Source organism: Balaenoptera musculus, chromosome 7, assembly GCF_009873245.2.
Source record: "Balaenoptera musculus isolate JJ_BM4_2016_0621 chromosome 7, mBalMus1.pri.v3, whole genome shotgun sequence".
Classification (NCBI taxonomy): domain Eukaryota; kingdom Metazoa; phylum Chordata; class Mammalia; order Artiodactyla; family Balaenopteridae; genus Balaenoptera; species Balaenoptera musculus.
Window position 1 is genome coordinate 106,187,077 of NC_045791.1, and position 26,437 is coordinate 106,213,513.

Genomic DNA, 26,437 nt, shown 5'->3' on the forward strand with positions numbered 1-26,437 from the left:
AGGATTGGGATTAGAATCTTAGGAGACTCACTTCCCTTTAGGAAAAATGTCTGTTATCCACTAACACCCACTGGAGGGATATTCTTCAGTCCTAGTAACTCATTGGAATTGATTGCTTTTACATATTTCCTGGGGTTTTATAAACGAGTTAGATTTCAGAAGTAATTAAGTCCTTAAGTATTTATAACCAGTGAGACCGAATGTTTTTCATGTTTTGTGGCCATTTGTATTTCTTTGTTGGGAATTCTCTATTATGTGCTTGGACCATTTTTCTACTGGGATTTTTAAAGATCCCATTTGAAAGAATCCACTCTGTAACAGCCCCAGTGTCTAGCCTTTGCTTCACATTTCCTTCTTGTTTTTTGCCCTAAGAAGAACTCTGAAAAAAGGCATCCATGTCCATGCTGAGATTAGATTAGAACTACTAGTATTTCTTAGAATCACACTCTACATTAGCAATGTAAGGACCTTAAGAAGTATTGCAGTAAAGAAATCTGTTTAATTCTGTGTTACTCATTATTTCTTCCTAAGTTATTTTGACAGTGGGACCCGTTTCTGTATATTTAATATCCGTGGGACTTTAGTTCTGGGAACATGTTCTGAGACACATGGCTTTATTCAATACTTTTGACTGGAAAACTTCTCTACCTCACCAGGCATTTTTGGTGGCTATGTTGGTTTGACTTCTCTATGCCTTAGGTTCTCATTTGATTAAAAAAATAGGGACTGATGGTAGCAACAGAGAAACCAAAGCCTGCGTCCTTTTTAGTGTTAATCAGGAAATGATGTAGCTAATGTAGAAACCAGGATGGACTTTGCATGTAGTGCTATTTAACTATTAATATTTTAAATACAAATTATTTTAACTCTTAATATACCTACTCCTCAGCTCACATATATACTTCTTGCCCTAGATCCTGGTTAGATACTTTTTATATGTACTGTTAACAGGATCTTAGCAGCACATAGCCTATTTCTTTCCAAATTATGATGTAATATATTAATTGAGATGCATGCACGCGTGTACACACACTCACACACACTTTTTTTTTTTAATTTAGGAGGAGGCTCTGCGACGCCAGAGGGAGCAGGAAATTGCATTACGGCGACAGCGAGAAGAGGAAGAAAGACAGCAGCAAGAAGAAGCTCTTAGAAGGCTGGAGGAAAGGAGAAGAGAAGAGGAAGAAAGGCGGAAGCAGGAAGAATTGTTACGCAAGCAGGTGATCAGATGGTTTGCTCTTCTCATTGCTGCTTTGAAGCTAGGAATTAGTGATTAAGAAAGTATTAGGATATTAGGAGAGCCTATCTAAAACTTTTTCAGGTTGCTGCAAATTACCAAAAGAGATCTAACTGGCTCTTACTACTTTTGTGATAACCATCCCACATGTAATTATAAAAGCTGAACAAAATGTCAAGGAATCAAAACAAACAAAAAACGAGGGCACCAGAGAAAAATTGAAGAAGACCTGCTCTTAAAAAACCAAATGTGAGATCTGGAGATTGACAACTTTTTGCCGTAGGGCACTCCCCGGTTCACACTTTCAGAGTGCACGGTTCCTTGCTGCTTAGTATATGCATAAGATGATGGCAGCGATGACCGTTATCTGATGCTGTTGTAACCGTGCCATCCTGCCGTTCCAGGCAGCCGGAACCCCTAAAGCGTTTCCTTTTCATGTTTAAGAACAGAGGTAGGTTTGTTTTATTAGTAGATTTTCTTTTTAGAACAGTTGGAGATTTTCAGAAAAATTGGGATGATACTGCAGTTTCCCCTATTATTATTTTACATTAGTATGGTACATTTGTTATAATAAACCAATATTGACACATTAATAAATCAATATTGATGTATTATTATTGTTATTATTATTAACTAAAGACCATAGTTTATTAACATTTCTTCAGCTTTTCCCCAGTGTCCCTTTTCTGTTCCAGGATCTTATCCATAATATTGCATTTAGTTGTCATGTCTCCTTAGCTTGTTCTTGGCTATGACAGTTTCTCAGACTTCCCTTGTTTTTGATGACTTTGGCAGTTTTAAGGAATACTGGTCAGGGTATTGTAGGGTAACCCTCTAGGAATACTGGTCAGGGTATTGTAGGGTAACCCTCTCTTGGAGTTTGTTTGAAGTTTTTCTCACAATCAGACGAGTTATGGGTGTTTCAGAAGAAGATCACAGAAGTTAAGTACCATTTTCATCACATACCAAGGGTACATATTACCAACATGATTTATGGTTATTGATGTTGACATTGATCACCTGGCTGCAGTAGTGCTTGTCAGGTGTCTCCACTATAAAGTTACTCTTTTTCCCCCTTACTGTACTCTTTGGAAGGAAGTCACCATGTACAGCAGTCCACACTTAGGGGTGTAGGTTTTTGTTTGTTGGTTGGATTGACACGAAGCTGGAGATGACCTGCTTTTGCTTAAGTTCTTGATTGAAACTCTTTGAGAAATCTAAATTCTTTAGAGTTAGATAGATAACTTCCAGGTTAGATTCTTTGGTTTGTTCATTTAACAGTTAATAGATTTTGTTAATATACCATATGCCAGTTGTTATGATTGTTTGCTGGTAGAGTCCAAAACTTTTTAAGAAATTGTTTCTGTACTCAAGAAGCTCACAGACTATGTAGGTGATGATTTTACAAGAAATAAATGCCACATTTTGGATGCTTTCAGCTGAAAAATCAAAATATTCACCTAAAAATGGTTTAAACAGTAGATAACGTTATTGCCTCACATATCAAGGTGTTCTTTGGAAATAAGGCAGTTAAACATGAACTTCAGTGACTCAGTGATATCATTAAGGATCCAGGTCCTTTGCATGCTTCTCCTCTGTCATTTCCTGGTGTGTTGACTTTTTCACCTCGTGGTGCACGCTCTGCTCTACCATTTCTTGGTATGTTGACCTTTTTTTTTTTTGGCTGCATTGGGTCTTAGTTGTGGCATGTGGGATCTTCATTGCAGTGCACGGGCTCTTTGTTCCGGCACGCGGGCTTCTCTCTAGTTGTGGTGCACGGGCTCAGTAGTTGCGGCTCGCAGGCTTAGTTGCCGGCGGCACGTGGGATCTTAGGTCCCCGACCAGGGATCGAAACCGCATCCCCTGCATTGGAAGGCGGATTCTTAACCACTGGACCACCAGGGAAGTCCCGGTGTATTGACTTTTGAGTTCACATTTTTTGCCTCATGGTTAGGAGTTTTGGATATCATACCATACCCTGTACCCAGAAAGGGAGTGGCCCTTCTCTCATGCTTCTTTCCTTTTGTCTGGGAAGAATATCTTTTCTGGAAGCATCCCTTTGGCCTAAATCAGATCACATGGCTGTCCCTGTTTACACTGGAAGCTTAAAAAGCAAAATCTGGCATTTTAAACCTCGGATATGACAGGAGGTTCTGTCTGCAAAGAAGCAACCTGAAAGGAATTTTTGCTGGATAGGTAGTAACAGTTGCTGCCACAGATGGGCTAAGAGCCAACAGAGAGAGGAGGACAAGGTGTAGTTGGGCATAATCAAAAGGCAGAGGGGAAGTCTACCTCCTGAAGGCTAGGGAAGTACTCGTAGAGTGGCTGGTGTCTGCCCTGAGTTCTGGAGAATGGAGGGGAATGTGCTGTCTGGATAAGCTAGGCAGGGGTCCCCAACCCCCGGGATCTAATGCCTGATGATCTGAGGTGGAGTGGATATAATAATGACAGAAATAAAGTGCACAATAAATGTAATGACCTTGAATCATCCCGAAACCACCCCACCCCCACCCCCAGTCCTTGGAAAAATTATCTTCCACGAAAACGGTCCCTGGTGCCAAAAAGGTTGGGGACCGCTGAGCTCTAGAGCATTGCAGGTGCAGTAATCAGACTGCATGGAGGAAGGCCAAGAAAATTCCACGGGGCACATGGAATGGTTTTGAGGGAGGGAAGCACAAGGAAAATGAGCCAAGGTACTGCAGAAACTAGTAGAGGGGTAGAGGATGGGTCAAGGAGAGACCTTCCAAGGGGTCTGTGAGCCAAAACGGGTGAGAACCTGGGATGGAATTAAGTGGTTTTGTAAAGTTGCTTTGGGTCCGGAACTGGCTGAGGCTTTCCTGGTAATCCGTATTCTTGCAGGTCCTGACAGCTCTTTGCGCTCAGCACCCTGAAAAGCTGTCTCTGCTTCAGTGTTGGAACAGTTTCCAAGAGACTTGCCTGCAGTTTGTGGTGATTTCTAAGAGATCAGCACTTACCATAGATGTTCAAAGTGACGTTCCTTTTATGTAGAAATTAGCAAATAAATTAAACATGATAATTATCCTGTAAGCATGCCTCTGACTGAAGCCTTGAAAAGTGATTCAGATTTTTTTTTTTAAACACAGTTAAATTTTATTATCATTTACTTTTCCTTCTGGGAAGGAAGAGGAGGCTGCGAAATGGGCCCGGGAAGAAGAAGAAGCCCAGCGTCGATTAGAGGAGAACCGGCTGCGAATGGAAGAGGAGGCAGCCAGACTCCGGCACGAGGAGGAGGAACGGAAGAGGAAAGAGCTGGAGCTCCAGCGGCAGAAGGAGTTAATGCGCCAGAGGCAGCAGCAGCAAGAGGCTCTCCGGAGGTTGCAGCAGCAACAGCAGCAGCAGCAGCTGGCGCAGATGAAGGTAAAGCCTAGACACCATCTGGACCAGACCAGACCATCCGTAGGAGCTACTTGTTAGCTTTTTTTTTTTTTAGTTAAGTAGATGCTGGCAGTGCAGTAGCAGTGAAACAGTGTACTTTTTTTATGTTAAATATTGCTACCTTCGTTTTTTGATCAAGGAAACAATACGATGCATTGTACTTTGTGTTAGGCATTTAAACAAGGGAAGAATAAATAAAAGAGGGTAGGACACGAGCAGTGATGCAGGCAAAACCAAGTAAGTCTGTATGGTTCATAAATTTAAACACTGGAGTGCCTACTCTGTATCATTTCATCACTGCTAAGACAAAGATAAATGAGACAAGGCAACTGTCCTCAGAGAGCTCATAGACTTATGAGGGCAGGAAACATAAACATTTGGACGTATAAGTAGGAACCATCATACAGGGCTTGAAACATAGCTGACTATGGGGGTTTATTGAAAGTTGGATTGAGGTGATGTGTGCAAAGTGTTGTTTTAGGAGGATTCAAAGCATTATTTGAAATAAGTAGAAAGTGAGACTGGGAGACTAGTAAAGAGAGTGTGATGGTGGTGTAAGAATGAGTAGGGCCAGAGGATGAGAATTGGCCTAATAGCAATCAGCAAGACTTAGTGGTTCTCTGGATCTGAGGGACAAGGGCAGAAGTTGGAATGGCTCTTAGATGGTAAGCCTTCAGTGACTGGGAAAGTAGTGGGACTATTGATGAACTCTGAGTAATAGGAGAAGGAGGAGCAGGTTTATGGTAGGGTCTGCAGAACTTCTCACGGGGTGTATGGCTAGCCATAAGGCTTAGTGTCCCCTGTCTTCAGGGAGCTCATGGAATAAAGACATAAACAAAATTAGAAGACAGGGGGCTGGGTGTAGTGAGAGAGGGGGCATGGAGCAGTAATTCTCAGGGTGTGATCACCTGGGAATTCCTTAGGAATGTGCATTCTCGGGCCCTACCCCAGACGTACTGAATCAGAACCTCTTAGGAATGGGACCCAGCAGTCTTGTTTGAATAAGCCCTCCAGGGATTCTGATGCTCACTAATACGTGAGAACCACTGTCTACCTGAGAAGTTAGGGAAGGCTTCCTGAAAGAAGATAGCTTCTAAACTGAGTCATTAAGGGAGGGAAAAATTAAATTCAAAGAAAAAAAAAGTCAAACAGACAGTTTGGGGAATAGAGGGTGTTTGTGAGAGCAGAATGAAGTTGCTGGAGAGTGAGGTATGAGATAAGTGTGGGCAGGGTTCATATCACCATGGGCTGTATATACTATATTAAGGAATTAGGACCTAGAGTGGTAAAAAGAATTTTCGGCTAGGAAATAACACTGCTAGATTTACAGGAGGGAATAAGTCACTTTGAGAGCTAAATAGGAGATGGACTTGAACAAAACTGGAGGTCAGTAGACCAGTTGAGAGGGGGTGATGGAATTGTCCAGGCAAGGAATAGAAAAGTTTGATCTAAGCCTAGTGGTGGCAAGATTAGAAAGGAGGAGTTGGAGAAACTGCTAATAACTGAGTGCTTGCTTTGTGTCAGGCACGTACTGACAGTTCTCCATTTTTTTTCCACAACCACCCTTATAAAACTTAGGTATTAATACCTGTGTTTTACCAAAGAGGAGAAATGTTAAGAAGCTAAGTTGCTTGCCTTGGGTCCAGCTGAGAGTTGATAGCACAGCCTTGTATTAGAACCCATGTGTCTATGGTTCCAGGGCCCCGAAAAGGCTGTCAAAAGACTTTCTTAAGAGTCCCTACATCACAGGATGTGGTGACTGATCAGAATATGGGGGTGAGAGAGAAGACAAAGGCAGGGGTAACTTCCAGATCTCTAACTTTTCTGTGTCTTTTGTGTGTCTGGTTTTGCCCTCCTATCCTCCCATGAAGACTGTAGAGCTATTTTATGGATAAGCATTCTGATTGAAGATAAAGAGCTCGAGATGGTTATGAGGAATTGCTGAAGGCTCTCATGAGAAAAAAGCTTTTTAAGACGGCTTTATTTAGATATAATGCACATACCATGCAATTGAATCAGTTAAAGTATACAATTCAATGGTTTTTAGCATATTTATAGATAGGTGCAACCATCAACACAATAGATTTTAGAACATTTTCATTACCACCGCCCAAACCCTCTAACTATCACACCCTAGCCCCTATTTTCCCCTAACTTAGGGCTAAGTAACCCCTAATCTACTTTCTGTCTTTATTCTGTCTTGCCTATTTCTAGACATTTCAGATCAATGGAATCATATAATATGTGGTCTTTTGTGACTGGCTTCTTTCATTTAGCATAATGTTTTAAGGTTCACTTGTGTTGTAACACATATCAATACTGTTCTCCCTTTTTTTATAACTGAATAATATTCCGTTATGTGGATATGCCAGACTCTGTGTGTTCATTCATCAGTTGATGGACATTTGAGCTGTTTCTACCTTTTGGCTTTTATGACTACTGCTGCTATAAATATTCATGTACAAGTTTTATGTGGATACACACACACACACACACACACACACACATACACATATATATATATTTAGAAGTGGAATTCCTGGGTCATATAATAACAGTGTGTTTAATGGTTTGAGGAACTGCCAGACTGTTTTCTAAAGTGGCTGCACCATTTTACGTTTAGTGTATGAGGGTTCAAGTTTCTCCACATCCTCATCAACCTGTATTATCTGACTTTTTGATTATAGCCATCCTAGTAGGTGTGAAGTGATAACTTGTGATTTTGGTTTGCATTTCCCTGGTGACTTGTGATGTTGAGCATCTTTTTATGTAGTTATCGACCATTTGTATATCTTCTTTGAAGAAATGTCTATTCAAATCCTTTGCCTATTTTTTTAAAAAATTTATTTATTTATTTTATTTATCTATTTTTGGCTGTGTTGGGTCTTCCTTGCTGCGTGTGTACTTTCTCTAGTTGTGGCGAGCGGGGGCTACTCTTTGTTGCAGTGCGTGGACTTCTCATTGCGTTGGCCTCTCTTGTTGAGGAGCACAGGCTCTAGGCACGCAGGCTTCCGTAGTTGTGGCTTGCGGGCTCTAGAGCGCAGGCTCAGTAGTTGCGGCACATGGGCTTCGTTGCTCCGCGGCATGTGGGAACTTCCTGGACCAGGGCTTGAACCCTTGTCCCCTGCATTGGCAGGCGGATTCTTAACCACTGCGCCACCAGGGAAGCCCTCCTTTGCCTATTTTTAAACTGGGTTGTCTTTTTATTACTGAGTTTTTTAAGGGTTCTTTATATGTTCGATATTTAAATTCCGTATCAAATGATTTAAAAATATTTTCTCCTATTATTTGTTTTTTTTCACCTCCTTGATAGTGTCCTTTGATGCACAAAAGTTTTAAATTTTGATGAAGTCCAAATTATCTATTTTTGTTGTTGTTGTTGCTTGTGCTTTTGTTGTCATATCTAAGAATTGCTAAATCTGAGGTCATAAAGTTTTACAGAATCCCATGTTTTCTTCTAAGACTTTGTAGTTTTAGCTCTTTGATCCATTTTGAGTTAATTTTTGTAAATTATGTGAGGTAAGGGTTTGACTTCATTCTTTTGCATGTGATTTATCTGGTTGTCCTAGCACCATTTGTTGAAAAAACTGTTCTTTGTCCACTGAATGGCTGTGGTGCTCGTCTTAAAAATTAGACATGTAGGTTCATTTCTGCACTCTGAATTCTAGTCAGGTGATCTGTATGATCGCTATGCTAGTAACACACCACTTTGACAGTACTATTGCCTTGTAGTTAAGTTTGAAATCAGAAAGTGTGAGTCCTCCAAATTTGTTCTTTTTTTTCCATATTGTTTTGGCTCTCCTGTGTTTCAATTCCATATGAATTTTAGAATGAGTTGGTCAGTTTTCACAAAGAAGCCAACTGGGATTCTGATAGGGATTGCATTAACTCTGTAGATCAGTTTGGGGAGTTTTGACGTCTTAACAATATTAAGTCTTCTAATCCATAAACATGGGATGTTTTTATATTTATTTAGATCTTCTTGAATTTCTTTTCAGTGCTTTATAGTTTTTAGAGTATAACTTTTGTACTTCTTTTGTTAAATTTATTCTTAAGTATTTTGTCTTTCTGATGCTATTGTAAATGGAATTTTCAAAATTTCATTTTCAGATTGTTCTTTGCAAGTATATAGATGTACAGTTGATTTTTGTATATTGAGCTTGTATTCTGCAATCTTGCTGGACTGGTTAATTAATGGTGTCTTAGTGGATTCATTAGCATTTTCTGTACACAAGATCATGTTATCTGCAAATAGAGGTAGTTTTACTACTTTTTCCCCCAGTCTTTTATTTCTTTTTCTTGCCTAATTGCCCTGGCTAGAACCCCAGTGCAGTGTTTAATAGAAATGGCAAGTGTGGATGTTCTTGTCTTATTTCTGATCTTGGGTTGATGTGGGGGAACACATCCAGTCTCTCACCATTAAATTTAATGTTAGCTGTGTGTTTTTTGTAGATGCCCTTCGTTAGGCTAAAGGAGGTGAGGATTTTTATGTCCATGTTCATAAGAGGTATTTGTCTGTAGTGTTTGTTTGTTTTCCCCTTGTGATTTCTTTGGTTTTGGTGTCAGGGTAATGCTGGCCTTGAAGAATGAGTTGGGAAATGTTCCCTCCAATTTTTTGGAAGAGTTTGTGAAGAATTTGTATTCTTTGTTAAATGTTTGGTAGAATTCAGTGGTGATGAAACCATTTGTGCTTGGGCTTTTATTTGTGGATAGTTTTTTGATTACTAATTCCATGTCTTTACTTCTAATAGGTCTGTTTGGATCATCTGTTTCTTCTTGAGTTAGTTTTGGTTAGTTTATATCTTTATAGAAATCTGTCTTTTTCATCTAGGTTATCTAATTGATTGGCAAGCACTTGTTCATAGTATTCCTTTATATTTCTTTTTGTTCCTGTAAGATCAGTAGTGATGTGCTTCTTTTATTTCTGATTATAGTAATTTGAGTCTGTTGGGTTTTTTTCCTCATGGACAATCAGATTAAGTCAGTTTTGTTGATATTTTTAGAGAACTGGTTTTTGGTTTCATTGATTTTTCTCTATTTTTTACTTATCTCGTTCATTAATTTCGTCTTTAATCTTTATTATTTCTTGCCTTCTGCTTGCTGTAAGTTTAATTTGCTCTTTTTCTCTAGTATCTCAGGGTAGAAGGTTAGTTTTTTATTCATTTGATATCTATCTTCTCAGTTAGGCATTTGCAGTTATAAATTGCTTTAGCTGCTACCCGTAAGTTTTGATTTCTTCTTTGATCCATTGGTTATTTAGGAGTGTTTTAGTTTCACTTATTTGAGAGTTTCCAAAATTTATTTCTTACTCATTTCTAATTTTGTTCCGTTGTGATTAGAGAACATACTTTGTATTATTTCTATTCTTTTAAATGAATTATTGAAGTTTAGTTTTATGTCTTAGAATAAAGTTTTATTTCTGGCATAAAGTTTTACCTTCTTTAGGTCTATCCTGAAGAATGTTCCATGTTCACTTGAGAAGAATGTATAGTCTACTCTTGTTGAGTGGAGTGTTCAATAGATGTTTACTAGGTCTAGTCAGTTTATAGTGTTGTTCAAGTCTTCTAGTTCCTCATTGATCTTGTAGTTGTTTTGCCTCTTACTGAAAGTGGAGTATTGAAGTCTCGAAGTATTACTGTTGAATTGTGTATATCTCCTTCTATTTCTGCCATTTCTTGCTTCATGTATTTTGGTGCTCTCTTGTTAGGTGCATATATGTTTATAATTGTTATATATGTTCCTGCTGGATTGACCCTTTTATTATCATAAAATGTTCCTCTTTATCTCTATTAACATTTTTTTTGTTTTAAAGTATGTTTTGTCTGATAATGGTATAGTGATTCCAGCTCTTTTGTGGTTGCTGTTTGCCTGATAAATCTTTGTTTATTCTTTTACTTTTGATCTGTTTATACCTTTGAATATAAATTTCGTCTCTTTTAAACAGTATAGTTCAATCTTATTTTTTTATCCAATGTGATAATCTCTGCCTTTTTATTGGATTCTTTAACCTATTCACATTTAATGATATTATTGATATAGTTGGATTTATACCTGCCATTTTACTTTCTGTTTTTTACATCATTTATGTTTCTCTGTTCTTTTACTGCTTCTTTTTGCATTAAATAAATTATTTTCTAATGTAACATTTTAATATCCTTAATGATTTTCATCACTATATTTTTTGTGTGTTATTTTCTCAGTGGTTGATCTAGGGCTTACCATACACATCTTAACTTACCAGGATCAACTTCAGATTTACTCTAACTTAATTCCAGTTTGACACAGATATGCTACTCTCTTAAAGCTCTGTTCCTTTTTTCTCCTTTTTGTAGTATTTTTGTTGTATCACATCTTATAAATGCAATGATAAAATGTTATATTTATTATTTTATATTATATTGTCTCTTAAAGATGCTGAGAGGAGAGCAAGTATGTACGTATAGCTTTTGTTATATAACCTTATTTATCATTTCTGCTTCTCTTAATTTGTACCTGTGGATTCAAGTTACCATATCGAGTCATTAGCTTAATGCAGCTTTGTTTTCACTTAACTCCTTTGTGCCATTTTTGACATATTAGATTTTTATATGTTATAAGTCCAACAATATATATACATTGTTTTATACAGTTGCTTTTAAAATCAGTTAAAAGAGGAAGAAATGTACATGTACTACTGTCTTTTATAATTACATAATTAATTTTATTGGTGCACTTCGCTTTCTCATGCGGATTCAGACTATTTTCTAGGGTCACTTGCTTTTAGTGTGAAGAACTTCCTTTACTATTTCTTGTAAGGTGAGTCTGCTGGCAACAAATTTTCTAATTTTACCTGGGAATGTCTTTATTTCGCCTTCATTTTTGAAAAGTAGCTTTACTGAATATAGAATTCTTGGTTGACAGTTTTTGTTCTTTTGAAGACTTTGAATATCTTATCCCACTGCCTTCTGGCCTTCATTGTTTCGGATGAGAAGTCAGATGTTGATTTTATTGGGATTCCCTAGTAAGTGACAATTTGTTTTTCCTCCTTATTGCTGCTTTCAAGATTTTCTCCTTGTTTTTGGCTTTCAGCATTTTTACCATGATAATGTCTATTTGTGGATCTCTTTGGGTTTATCCTATTTGGAGTTTGTTAAGCTTCTTGGATATGTAGATTAATGTTTTTTCTATAAATTTGAGATTTAGGTCACAATTTTTCTGCTCCTCTTTCCTCTTCTTCTGATACTTGCGTTATGCACATGTTGGTGCACTCAGTGGTATCTCACATTTCTCTAAGGCTCTCCATTTTTCTTTATTCTTTTTTTCTCTGTTCTTTGGATTGCATAATCTCTGTTGCTCTCTCTTCAAGTTCACTAAATTCTTTTGCCAGTTCAGATATATTTTTGAGCTCCTGCAGTGATTTTTCATTTCAGTTATTACATTTTTGAACTCCAGAATTTCCTTTTGGTTCTTTTTTGTTTTTTTATTTTTTTGAATTTTACTTTATTTTTTTATACAGCAGGTTCTTATTAGTTATCCATTTTATACATATTAGTGTATGTATGTCAATCCCAATCTCCCAATTCATCACACCACCACCCCACCCTCTGGCCGCTTTCCCCCCGTGGTGTCCATACGTTTGTTCTCTACATCTGTGTCTCAGTTTCAACCCTGCAAACTGGTTCATCTGTACCATTTTTCTAGGTTCCACATATATGTGTTAATATACGATATCTGTTTTTCTCTTTCTGATTTACTTCACTCTGTATGACAGTCTCTAGATTCATCCACGTCTCTACAAATGACCCACTATCGTTCCTTTTTATGGCTGAGTAATATTCCATTGTATATATGTACCACATCTTCTTTATCCATTCGTCTGTCGATGGGCATTTAGGTTGCTTGCATGACCTGGCTATTGTAAATAGTGCTGCAGTGAACATTGGGGTGCGTGTGTCTTTTTGAATTATGGTTTTTCTCTGGGTATATGCCCAGTAGTGGGATTGCTGTGTCATATGGTAATTCTATTTTTAGTTTTTTAAGGAACCTCCATACTGTTATCCACAGTGGCTGTATCAATTTACATTCCCACCAACAGTGCAAGAGGGTCCCCTTTGCTCCACACCCTCTCCAGCATTTGTTGTTTGTAGATTTTCTGATGATGCGCATTCTAACTGGTGTGAGGTGATACCTCACTGTAGTTTTGATTTGCATTTCTCTAATAATTAGCGATGTTGAGCAGCTTTTCATGTGCTTCTTGGCCATCTGTATGTCTTCTTTGGAGAAATGTCTATTTAGGTCTTCTGCCCATTTTTGGATTGGGTTGTTTGTTTTTTTAATATTGAGCTTCATGAGCTGTTTGTATATTTTGGAGATTAATCCTTTGTCCATTGATTCGTTTGCAAATATTTTCTCCCATTCTGAGGGTTGTCTTTTCGTCTTGTTTGTAGTTTCCTTTGCTTTGCAAAAGCTTTGAAGTTTCATTAGGTCCCATTTGTTTATTTTTGTTTTTATTTCCATTACTGTCGGAGGTGGATCAAAAAAGATCTTGCTGTGATTTATGTCGAAGAGTGTTCCTCCTATGTTTTCCTCTGAGAGTTTTATAGTGTCCGGTCTTACATTTAGGTCTCGAATCCATTTTGAGTTTATCTTTGTGTATGGTGTTAGGGAGTGTTCTAATTCCATTCTTTTACATGTAGCTGTCCAGTTTTCCCAGCACCACTTATTGAAGAGACTGTCTTTTCTCCATTGTATATCCTTGCTTCCTTTGTCATAGGTTAGTTGACCATAGGTGCGTGGGTTTATCTCTGGGCTTTCTATCCTGTTCCATTGATCTATATTTCTGTTTCTGTGCCAGTACCATATTGTCTTGATCACTGTAGCCTTGTAGTATAGTCTGAAGTCAGGGAGTCTGATTCCTCCAGCACCATTTTTTTCCCTCAAGACTGCTTTGGCTCTTTGGGGTCTTCTGTGTCTCCATACAAATTTTAAGATTTTTTTGTTCTAGTTCTGTAAAAAATGCCATTGGTAATTTGATAGGGATTGCACTGAATCTGTAGATTGCTTTGGGTAGTATAGTCATTATCACAATATTGATTCTTCCAATCTAAGAACATGGTGTATCTCTCCATTTGTTTGTGTCATCTTTAATTTCTTTCATCAGTGTCTTATAGTTTTCTGCATACAGGTCTTTTGTCTCCCTAGGTAGGTTTATTCCTGGGTATTTTATTCTTTTTGATGCAGTGGTAAATGGGAGTGTTTCCTTAATTTCTCTTTCAGATTTTTCATCATTAGTATATAGGAATGCAAGAGATTTCTGTGCATTAAGTTTGTATCCTTCTAGTCTACCAAATTCATTGATTACCTCTAGTAGTTTTCTGGTAGCATCTTTAGGATTCTCTGTGTATAGCATCATGTCATCTGCAAACAGTGACAGTTTTACTTCTTCTTTTCCGATTTGGATTCCTTTTGTTTCTTTTTATTCTCTGATTGCCATGGCTAGGACTTCGAAAACTATGTTGAATAATAGTGGCGAGAGTGGACATCCTTGTCTTGTTCCTGATCTTAGAGGAAATGCTTTCAGTTTTTCACCATTGAGAATGATGCTTGCTGTGGGTTTGTTGTATATGGCCTTTATTATGTTGAGGTAGGTTCCCTCTATGCCCACTTTCTGGAGAGTTTTTATCATAAGTGGGTGTTGAATTTTGTCAGAAGCTTTTTCTGCATCTATTGAGATGATCATAGGCTTTTTATTCTTCAGTTTGTTAATATGGTGTATCACATTGATTGATTTGCATATATTGAAGAACCCTTGCATCCCTGGGATAAATCCCACTTGATCATGGTGTATGATCCTTTTAATGTGTTGTTGGATTCTGTTTGCTAGTATTTTGTTGAGGATTTTTGCATCTGTATTCATCAGTGATACTGGTAATTTTCTTTTTTCGTAGTATCTTTGTCTGGTTTTGGTATCAGGGTGATGGTGGCCTCATAGAATGAGTTTGGGAGTGTTCCTTCCTCTGCAATGTTTTGGAAGAGTTTGAGAAGGATGGGTGTTAGCTCTTCTCTAAATGTTTGATAGAATTCACCTGTGAACTCGTCTGGTCCTGGACTTTTGTTTGTTGGAAGATTTTTTTTTTTTAATAAATTTATTTTTATTTATTTATTTTTGGCTGTGTTGGTTCTTCGTTGCTGCGCCCGGGCTTTCTCTAGTTGTGGTGAGCGGGGGCTACTCTTCGTTGCGGTGCACGGGCTTCTCATTGCAGTGGCTTCTCTTGTTGTGGAGCACGGGCTCTAGGCGTGTGGGCTTCAGTAGTTGTGGCATGTGGGCTCAGTAGTTGTGGCGTACGGGCTTAGTTGCTCTGAGGCATGTGGGATCTTCCCGGACCAGGGCTCGAACCCGTGTCCTCTGCATTGGCAGGCGGATTCTTAACTACTGAGCCACCAGGGAAGCCCTGTTGGAAGATTTTTAATCACAGTTTCAATTTCCTTACTTGTGATTGGTCTGTTCATATTTTCTGTTTCTTCCTGGTTCAGTCTGGGAAGATTATACCTTTCTAAGAATTTGTCCATTTCTCCCAGGTTGTCCATTTTATTGGCATAGAGTTGCCTGTAGTAGTCTCTTAGGATGCTTTGTATTTCTGTGGTGTCTGTTGTAACTTCTCCTTTTTCATTTCTAATTTTATTGATTTGAGTACTCTCCCTCTTTTTCTTGATGAGTTTGGCTAATGGTTTATCAATTTTGTTTATCTTCTCAAAAGAACCAGCTTTTAGTTTTATTGATCTTTGCTATTGTTTTCTTTGTTTCTATTTCATTTATTTCTGCTCTGACGTTTATGATTTCTTTCCTTCTGCTAACTTTGGGTTTTGTTTGATCTTCTTTCTCTAGTTCCTTTAGGTGTAAGGTTAGATTGTTGATTTGAGATTTTTCTTGTTTCTTGAGGTAGGCTTGTATTGCTATAAAATTCCCTCTTAGAACTGCTTTTGCTGCATCCCATAGGTTTTAGATCATCGTGTTTTTTTTGTAATTTGTCTCTATGTATTGTTTGATTTCCTCTTTGATTTCTTAAGTGATCTCTTGGTTATTTAGTAACGTATTGTTTAGCCTCCTTGTGTTTGTGTTTTTTATGTTTTTTCCCTGTAATTGATTTCTAATCTCATAGCGTTTTCTAATCTCATAGATTATTTAAAAAATAATCTCTGTATCTTTATTGATATTGTTTAGTTGATGTGACATTGTTAACATGTCTACTTTTACTACTTTAATCATGGTTTCCTTCTCTGAACATATTTATAAGACTTTGATGTCTTTGTTAAATCTGACATCTGGTCACTCACTATCACAGGCAGTTTCTATTGCCAGCTTTTTTCCTGGTATATAGATATTCTTTCTCATAATTTTTCTACATGTCTCGTAATTTTTTGTTGGAAACTAGACTTTTTTGCTAATGCATTGTAGCAATTCTGGGTTCTGGTCCTCCCTCCGCCCCCACTCATTATTATTATTTGTTTTGTGGCTAGCTAGATTAATTTAGTGAACTTCCCCGCCTCTCCCCAATAGTGTGAAGCCTCTGCTGCAGCTTCTCTGGGGATGCAGCATTGGGTATGCTCACAGTCACTCTGGGCTGACAGTCGTTTGGGCTGGGCTCTCTTTGACTGTCTTGTTCCACATTTAGCTGTTAAACTCCACTAGTTGCTAACTGGATTACTCTATTCTCAGAAGAACCCTCAGGCATAAAATGTTCCAAAAGCCTGATCCAATCAAACTCAGGCTCTTTTGAAGAGGTACTTGCTGAGGTTTATATTTGAGATTTGTTCTGACCCTAGGCAGACTTCTTCTAGCTTGGTTCTCTGAGACAAAGAAGCAGAGTACAGTTTAGCCTGTATCTCCAGTGAATCTACCAGTTAACCCCTTGCCTTTCACTGCAACATCTGCTGTTTTTTTGACAGTGCCCTTAGGCTTGAACTCCTCACTCTCCACACTCTTGCAAATGAAGTCAATTCCTTTGGGAAGAGGTCTGGAGCTCTCTCTATTCCAATCTGTTCCTCCCACCTCTGCTTCAAGGCAGAAGTCCCAGCGTCACAGCTCTGGAGCTGGGAACAGTGGCGCCTGCTTTATGAATTGAGCCTTGGGGGAGGGGCAGTAGCCTCAGGTCTTCTTGGCTTGCCTCTCCTGGTGGCGTGGAACCTCTGCCTTTCAAAGTGGCAGTCAGGGCCCTAGTAGTCTCTGTAGCACTGTGTAGTTTCCATCCCATAAGTCGGGGCTAGGCATAAGAAGGGAGCCACCCCACCTCTCAGCTGTATTTGTCCGTAACGTAGCCTTTGCAACAGGTAGCTGGAGCCAGGATGAGAATTGCTGATATTGTGCTCTTTCCGGGAAGCCAGCCCACTGACTGTCAGCTAATGGCGAGAGAGGGAGGCCTGTGTTCTTTGCTGCCTTCATCTGAAGTAGGGTTTCTGTCTGGCTGAGCTAGGAGTTGGGAGAGAGTGGGTCATGGTGCAAGTACCGCAGACTCTCTGTTCTTATTGAGTTTTAGCAGATTTTCTTAAAGAAATGTTATCAAAGATAGTGTTGAAAAAGTAAGGTAGCAATGTCAGGGCAGGAAAAAAAAAAAGTAAGGTTTTTTAAATCAGCAAAGTATAATTAGACATTCAGGGGGCAGAAAATGTACCAAATTCCCAACTGTTTGCTTCTGACTTGGGAGAGAGTTGTTCTGAAAAGCGTGATTGACAAATTTCAGTTCTCTGAGTGGGCAGTACAGGATGTTGGTTGAACTGGAAAATGCCCTGAGGCAATGTTGATGGAGTGATGGGGTATTATTTCTTATGTACAAATAAGACTTAAGGGAAATTGATAGCTATCTGCAGACGTTTGTCTGTCATGTGAAAAACAGTTAGATTTGTTCTGCATTACTCCAGAGAGCAGACTCATGAATCATGAGCAAAAAGTACAGTGACGTATACTTTGGCATAAAATATAGGAGGATTTCAGAGGTTCTTGAAAGAGGAATAGGCCATTTCAGGAGGCAGTGAATCTGCTCTTGGTGCTGGCTGAGTTTCTGCTGAGAGGACTGGCGATTGGTTTCTGGGTACGGTGGGGTGATACAGCCACTGAGATTTTCGACAACATCAGTGGTTGCTGGTTCTGACTGCATCAGAATTACAAAAATATGCGAATTGGTTGGCTTTACCTTTGGGTCTTCTGATTCCTTGAGTGTGGGGCCGGGGCATCTGCATTTTTACGGGTCCTTCAGGTGATGCTGCCAGGTTTGATCTTGATAGTGCTTTCCAAAACGTGTCATTTCCTGTGGAGAAAAAGAGTTCATTTGTGTTCAACTTTGCCTACTTAGTCCCCCATCTTTCTCTCTTAGCTGCCTCCTGTACCCCTCTCCTACCCTAGCACAGGTGCATTTTGAGAGAAATGCCGCTACTACCCATCATTGGGCAAAAAATGTTAAAGGATCTATTATGTTCGGTAGTGTTGAGGGTACTCATTTGGAGAGCTGTCTGGTAACATCAGTGACAGTTTAAACTGTTTTTACTCTTATCCCATCAGTTCCAGTTTTAGAGATTCCTACTGAAGAGCCATTCTTTTTTGGGACTGTTTGGTATTTTGTTTGTTTTGATCCATCCGTGCTCATGTATTGTTTTTATTAAACATATTTTAAGTCTGGTTAGATTTGGTTTTTGTTGCTTTTAAGAGCCATAAGATGTCTCAAAATTAGAGTGTATCTTTTTTCTGGCCCAGAAAGACCAGGGGATTCCCCTAGAAATAATCAAGCTTTTGAGAACACTGAAGTATTCAGGACTCATATAGTTACACTTTATTTTAGTTGATAATTTTAAGGCACAGGAAAAATAGAATTATTGATTAAAACCAGCGTAGTGCTCACTACTAGAAGGCACAGCCTGGTTAACCCCCTTCATGAAAGACTGACTGAAATCCGCGCCTGCGTCTCCCGTCAGCTGCCCGCCTGAGCTCTGCCTCCAGAGGCCTTGCCCTGGCTGCTTTCGCTGGAGAGCAGCACATCTCGTCCTTTATCACCTCCTTGGATTAAAAACTTAGCCATTCTTTCGTTCACTTCTTTCTCTTTATGGTTGTATATTGTTGTGTATGTCAATGCCAGGTGTAACAGATTTGCAGTTTCGTAACGGTAAAAGTGTTATGGTAAAATAAAATGGTAAAAATAAAAGTGTATTGATATACTTAAGTTGTTTTAAAATAATCTTGTGACAAAAAAATTATGTAAAAGAAGCAGACTGACTGGGAGAGTAGTACGTAAAAGGATTAAAGAAGGAAATTTGAATTGAGTGTTATAAATGGAGTTGAAAGAAACGTGAATGTTCTGGCTGTACCTAATGCGTTATTGCCCCTTTGTTTCCTGTCCATGTTTCCTCACGAACTCTTCTGCCTTCCTTTTTTGTTAGCTTCCCTCTTCTTCAACATGGGGCCAGCAGTCCAATACGACAGCATGTCAGTCCCAGGCAACGCTATCGTTGGCTGAAATCCAAAAACTAGAAGAGGAACGAGAACGGCAACTTCGAGAGGAGGTAAATTTTTAAAGTAACAGTGGGGCTTCCCTGGTGGCGCAGTGGTTGAGAATCTGCCTGCCAATGCAGGGGACACGTGTTCGAGCCCTGGTCTGGGAGGATCCCACATGCCGCGGAGCCACTAGGCCCGTGAGCCACAACTACTGAGCCTGCGCGACTGGAGCCTGTGCTCCGCAACAAGAGAGGCCGCGATAGTGAGAGGCCCGCGCACCACAATGAAGAGTGGCCCCCGCTCACCGCAACTAGAGAAAGCCCTCGCACAGAAACGAAGACCCAACACAGCCAAAAATAAAATAAATAAATAAATAAATAAATAAACAAAAAATTTAAATAATACATACACTTTAAAAAAAAAAGTAACAGTGATCTAGACAATCAGTGTTTCAGAATAGCTAGTGTGCATCATGTATGAGTGGCTACTAAAGATAACTATTATTGTCAGAGCTGCTGTGTGTCTGAATTGGATATTTGTTATTCAACTCTTTATCCTGTAATATGGTCTCTAGCAAGTATGAAGGATCTCATAGGAATAACATTAAGATTGGGTACATAAATGTTCAGTTACCTTAAACATTTTAACCATAGCTCTTGAGAGAATAGCTCGTAAATAAAAGTTACTTGGGTGTTTCAAAATTGGGGGTGAGTTTTGTGCAGATATCCTTTTGTAAATTTGATGCTTAGAATGCAGAATACTTTTTTCCCTAAAGGGTATTGGGTTTTTTGACTACCTAGAAAAACTTAAAATATGACAGAAATAACGCCTCTCTGCCTGTAAGTCTATATCCTGTAGTTCCTCATTAGGATAGGAAGGATACAAAAGAGTGAAAGGGGTTGGGGGGGCGGGCAGCAGAACACAGTTCTTTTTTATTTTTTTAATTTATTTATTTATTTTTGGCTGTGTTGGGTCTTCGTTTCTGTGCGAGGGCTTTCTCCAGTTGCGGCGAGTGGGGGCCACTCTTCATCGCGATGTGCGGGCCTATCACTGTCACGGCCTCTCCCGTTGCGGAGCACAGGCTCCAGATGCGCAGGCTCAGTAGTTGTGGCTCACGGGCTTAGTTGCTCCGCGGCACGTGGAATCTTCCCAGACCAGGGCTCGAACCCATGTCCCCTGCACTAGCAGGCGGATTCTTAACCACTGCGCCACCAGGGAAGCCCAGAACACAGTTCTTGACAGAAAAGAGAAAATAAGTAAAATGGTTTGGCTCAGCATGCCATTAGGTGCCATATTCACCCACCCATCCATCCATCTATCCATCACATAGTTGCTACTCAGTTACAGTTTTAGTCTGGGGATATAGCTGAGTCTAAAACAGACAAAATTCTTTGCCTTCATAAAGCTTACCTTTAGTTGAGGGGACATGGACAATAAAAATTAAGTAAAATATGGAGTTCTAGAAGGCAATATGTGTCAGAAAGAACAGTAAAGTGAGGAGGGGCATAGAGAGAGGGTTGGGAGTTGGGGATAGTATTGGTGGTGGTAGTGATTGTCTAGTTTTAGGTAGTGCTATCTGGGAAGGCCTCTCTGAGGTGAAGTATGAAGGTGAAGGTGGCATGAAGTGTAGCAGAGTCTTGAAGAAAGTGCTTTATGTGGATATAATTTGAGACAGAGCAGTCAATTTGTTCGCGAATGCAAGCTGTCATTCTGGTCTGGGTGGTGTGGTTCACTGAAGGCCATGGGAATTGTCTATACAAGTTTACCATGTAGTGTGCGTGACGTCATCCAGTAGGTTAAAATGTTGCTTCACCTTAAAAATTACCTTATTTCCCACCCTCTTAAAAAAAAAAAAAAAAGACTGAACTTTCTCTGAAATCATCTCTCTTTCCTAAAAGGTTAACAACTGCATGCAGAGCAGAGCATATCTTCCTCCTTCAAGGCTAGAAATTGTTCCAATAATGTTGGTCTCTGCTTAAAAATAATAGTAGTGGGGGCTTCCCTGGTGGCTCAGTGGTTGAGAATCTGCCTGCCAATGCAGGGGACACGGGTTCGAGCCCTGGTCTGGGAAGATCCCACATGCCGCGGAGCAACTGGGCCCGTGAGCCACAATTACTGAGCCTGTGCGTCTGGAGCTTGTGCTCCGCAACAAGAGAGGCGGCGATAGTGAGAGGCCCGCGCACCGCGATGAAGAATGGCCCCCGCTCGCCGCAACTAGAGAAAGCCCTCGCACAGAAACGAAGACCCAACACAGCCAAAAATAAATAAATAAAATTAAAGAAAAAAATAATAGTCATCAGAGTTGAAATCACAGGTCTTTTCTTGTTCATATTTTTGTCTATTAGAAGTTAATAATTGCCTTGTGTTTTTATTTGATTAATTTTCTTTGAACTGTTAAGTCTTCCTACAGTCTTCAAAAGGTATAAGATGCCACTCCATAGATATTTCTCATATAGGGAAATCCTGTGACAATTCTGTTTCATTCTTTCCCTGGCGGTGTCCTCTCCAGGACCCTGTAAACTGTTCAGACCTGAACGTGCTTGGCTTGCTGCACAGGTGCTCTGTTTTTCTCGAATTTTTGTCATCTGCATGTTGCCCTCCTGGACTGATTTTGGTTTTCTCATATTTTCTCTCCCGCTTTCCATCTCTGTCTTTTTTATCTTTTCTGATGGGGTATTTCTTCAGTCCTATCTTTCAGTCCTTCTATTGAACTTCTAATGTATGTTCTCTTATTTTGAAGTTCTGAGTCCGTATGTTCTTCCTCTAAGTGTTTCTTTTTATAGCCTCTTATTCTTGTTTTACTGACTGCACTATCTTATCTCTAAAAATATTACTTACTGATAGCATTTTAAAAAGCTAGCTCCTATTTTCCCTTGTCTTGTTTCTGTTTCCACAGAATTTTGTTTGTTTGATTGATTTGGTCTTTGGCTTTCATCTTAGAAGCTCTGTCAGGTGTTTTTTGATCCTGGGCTATTCGTTCGTATTTAGGAATAAGGCACAGAAAAGCCGTTTGGAGGTTCTGGTATATACAGCACCTTGCTGGGCTTTGCTGTAATGGTCTCTGTAATGGTCTGTTCTGTTGGAGTCCCACCATCTGTTGGTATCTGTAGGTGTATTCTCTTGTCCTGGGTCAGCTTTCCTATAGACTAATCCGCTAATCTGGTTCAGCCTCTTTAAAAAGGAAAGTTTTAATTTTCTGCTGGGGAGAGAGGGATAGCTGTTAACTGCTTTGGGTTGGGGAGGTCGCCAGGGTCTCCGTGCTGCTCTTTACAGACCTTCAGCCTGTCTTCTTCTGTGTGAGATACCCCTCCCTTTAATTCCTGAGCTATCTCTGTGAATTGGCCTGTTTCTGAGCTTCCTTTACTTAGGTTTCAACTTACTGGGTCTGTTATATTGGCTATCTTTATCTGCCTGCTTTCCAGCTTTTAAAGTCTATTTTATTCTCTTTGTCCTTAAGGTTTATGCTTTAGAAAAAAATTTTTTTCTGTCATTTTGGTAGGGCTTTGGAAGTAGACATATATTTCGCTTTTATGCTTAACCAAAAGCCCTACTTAATTTTTAAGAAGTAATTCTTAATTTCTTTTTATTCTCCTGTTAGTACTTCTGGCAGTTTACATCTTTATTTGCAGTAGAAGAGTTAACCCTGTCATGGTGTTTAGTTTTCTATAGCTGCTGTGTATTCACATTCCGTTTAGTATACTGGACATTGTTTTAAACAACGGAATCCTGAGGTACCTTCTGTTTCTGTGCCTCCAGCAAAGGCGCCAGCAGAGAGAATTGATGAAAGCTCTCCAGCAGCAGCAACAGCAGCAACAGCAGAAACTCTCAGGGTGGGGGAATGTCAGCAAACCCGCAGGTACTGCAAAGTCCCTTCTGGAGATACAACAGGAAGAAGCCCGGCAAATGCAGAAGCAGCAGCAGCACCAGCAGCCCAGCAGAGCCCGGAATAATCCGGTGGGTTCGTTTCCCTCAGCAGCCACTGTGGGGACTGGTGTTAGAGGTTATCTTCCCTAACTTTTGTGGTCTCCCTTTTTATCTTCTTAATATTGTTAACTGTAATTATCTGTCTCCTTTTCTTTAACAGCATTCCAACCTGCACACCAGCCTTGGGAATTCTGTTTGGGGCTCTATAAATGCTGGTCCCCCTAACCAGTGGGCATCTGACCTAGTCAGTAGTATCTGGAGTAATGCTGACACTAAAAACTCCAACATGGGATTCTGGGATGATGCAGTGAAAGAGGTGGGACCCAGGAATTCAACAAACAAAAACAAAAACAACGCCAGTCTCAGGTAGGGCTCAAAATGATCAACCTACGCTCTTTGGTGGGTTGGGGGAAGCGGCGTGTGAGGAGTAGAATATGGGGTGGCCAGAGAAAGGTAGTTATGTAGTTTTTACTTATTTTCACCTCTGTCCTAGCACGTGAGGTCATAGTTTGATGATTGCTTTTCTTCCCTGTGGAAACACATCTGTATTACTACTAGGAGCTCCTTTGGTTGCTGGACACTTAGTCCATTGCCTGTCACATGGTAACCACTTAATATTTTTGTTATTGCTGTGGAATATTTCACCAAGGTATTCTCTAGATTTTAGCATTTTTCTCTAAATTTATATTTTTAAGTTACTTATACTATGAGTATTATAAACACTAAAACCATTTTATTTTTATGATAAATTAGTCACATTTTACATTCATCTTTCTTTCCTCAGTATACAGTTTTATTGAACGAACATGGGTTTTAATGTTAAATACATGAACTCAAATCCCAGCAGTACCACTTATTAGCTGTGTGACCTTGGGCAAGAGGGAACCTCTTTGAGCCTCAGTTCCCTCATCTGTAAAATGAAGATGATAACTTCATGGGTGTGGTTCTAAAAGTTAAATAAATACATGTGAAGTAGTTAGTAAAGTGCCTGGCACATAGTAACTACTTAATAAATGGTAGTGTTGTCAGAATATTTCTTCTTGATTGAGGGCTTAATGTGTTATGAATAGGACACTAAATAACTGTCAGTTTATTGAGCATTTTTGCCAGGCACTATGCTCTAGGCCTTTGCATATAGTGTCTTTATTCCTTTTGATAACCCAAAGAAGTATTAGTACCATTTTACAGATGAGGAAACTGAGGCTTAGCAAAATTTAAAATCTTACTGAAGGACACATAGGGGAGCATTTAATAATTTCTCTGTAAAGAAGCCCTGTATTCACAAACTAGAATGTATTAACTGAGGCTAGATTTTAAGGGGTATTGAGTAACAGCCCCCCCCCCCCAATATTTCAGTTTTTTTGTTTCAGATTTGTTGTTGTTGTTTGTTTGTTTTCATTTTTGGAGCCAAGAATTGGATTGCTGGGCAGCCATCCAGTGTTGCCAAGACATTATCTATTTATGGTGTTAGAGTATAATCATATAGTAACAGTTTCTGGGAATATAATATCGCCCTATTGTTTTGCTTTAGTAAATCTGTAGGTGTGTCTAACCGGCAGAATAAGAAAGTAGAAGAAGAAGAAAAATTGCTGAAGCTCTTTCAGGGAGTAAATAAAGCCCAAGATGGATTTACCCAGTGGTGTGAACAGATGCTTCATGCCCTTAATACGGCAAATAACTTGGATGGTAAGAACTGGGGAGGGAAACCCAGCATGTGGAATGGCAGAGCAGGACCCACAAAGAGTTAGAAAATTGGAATGATGATGGGCCCAACACTCAGGAGGTGAAATCTGATGGAGGTCAAGTCCTGCACCTACCGTAGGAACTTCACTCTTTAATAGTATTATAGAAAAGTTCTATAATACTATGCTGAAATAGGTTATCAGTGGTTACCAAAAAGTAGATGCTATCTTAGGCTGTCTTATGATGTACAGGGCAGAAGAGGTCATAGTTCCATACTGCTCATTTTCTGGGGGGCATTGCCAGATGGACAAAGGAGAGTAACTGTTATAGTGGGGACAGAGGTCAGCCTGGGCAATACAAGGCTGAGGTGATGTGAGGTTTTTCCCTTCCTGCCTTTGGGGGCAGGGGTGGGAATCATGTGACAGAGCAAGTAGACTTATTTTGTGTAGGATAAAGCTAAGACCCATAATGTATGCAAGTGAAAAGATTTCAGCGCAGTTTGAAGAAAAACTTGCTAATTGTTAGTTGTTCACAAAGAGGATTATCAGCCTTAGATGGAAGTGAGTCTTTCCATTACCCGCCAGCTTGGTGTGGAAGGGATTCCCATAACTCATGGGCTTTGTTGAACTAGTCCACCTCTGATGTCTTTTCTAAAACCAAGAATCTTTTAAAAACAGAGCAGTAAAGAAATTGAAGGGTTCCTTTGTAGCATTGTAACAATAGCTAATGGTCCGCCTGAGCCAGAGGAAACAGTAGTGAAAAATAACAATGGCTACCATCCATTAAGCATCTACCATGTACTAGGCACTTTCTAGGGGTTAGCATGTGTTATCCTAGGTATCTAATTTTTGCAGTAATTTTATGATACACGTTTACAATGTAGGTGATGTTATCCCCATTTTATAAATTAGGAAACGGAGGCTCAGAATGGTTAAGTAACTCATCAAGGTCACACAGTCAGCAAATTTCAGAATCAGGTTTTAAACCCATGTCTGTCTAACTCTGATACTTGTGCTTTCCTCCTGCACCACACTGCTTCATGTTCCGTTTTTCTTGTAAACTTAGGATATCTCAGTGAAGTGAAAGGAGGCTATGCCTATATCTTCAGCATCTGTTGTGGTGCCTGCCCACATTATCACACTTAATAAATACTGATTGAATTTAAGGAAAAAAGAAATGAATCCCCAGATGACTTTAGCCTTAGGCAAGCAGTTGTTTCGATCAACATGACTTTTAGTTTCTACCAAAATAACGTTTAGTGAAACTAAACATGCATGGTATCTTTGTCTCTGTGCTATTTCAGATGATTTGGGGACATTGCAGTGATAGTGGGTCCCCCCCGACTGCTACTCCAGAGGAGACTGAAGAATATTTAACATAATAGCTGCATGCCTTTCAAGTTTCCATCATTAATGTCTGTATTAGGTGTTAAAATATATTAAAAACTGAAACTGATCTCTTCTGTGTGATATTTCAATGTCACTCTTTATGTCTTGTTCCCTCTCATATTACAGTTCCCACATTTGTTTCTTTCCTGAAAGAAGTAGAATCTCCTTATGAGGTCCATGATTACATTAGGGCCTATTTAGGAGATACCTCTGAGGCCAAGGAGTTTGCCAAGCAGTTCCTCGAGCGCCGCGCCAAACAGAAAGCCAGCCAGCGGCAGCCGCAGCAGCAACAGCCGCCGCCGCAGCAGCAGGTATGAGGCAGCAGAGTGAGTGCAGTGCCCTTGTGAGTGT

General features: G+C 39.6%; 1 protein-coding gene across 6 annotated transcripts in view; it reads left to right on the plus strand.

Annotated features, from left to right (window-relative positions):
• GIGYF2 (GRB10 interacting GYF protein 2) overlaps positions 1-26,437 on the plus strand; it is a 127,914-nt gene that overhangs the window by 94,396 nt on the left and 7,081 nt on the right. For 5 of the 6 annotated variants that reach the window (XM_036858882.1, XM_036858881.1, XM_036858879.1 and 2 more), the window contains 7 exons: positions 1,062-1,220; positions 4,379-4,615; positions 19,037-19,159; positions 22,848-23,045; positions 23,176-23,381; positions 24,547-24,701; positions 26,213-26,397. In XM_036858882.1, coding sequence (XP_036714777.1) covers positions 1,062-1,220; positions 4,379-4,615; positions 19,037-19,159; positions 22,848-23,045; positions 23,176-23,381; positions 24,547-24,701; positions 26,213-26,397 — 1,263 coding nt within the window. The remainder of the gene's footprint in view (positions 1-1,061; positions 1,221-4,378; positions 4,616-19,036; positions 19,160-22,847; positions 23,046-23,175; positions 23,382-24,546; positions 24,702-26,212; positions 26,398-26,437) is intronic. The other variant, XM_036858883.1, reaches the window with a different exon arrangement.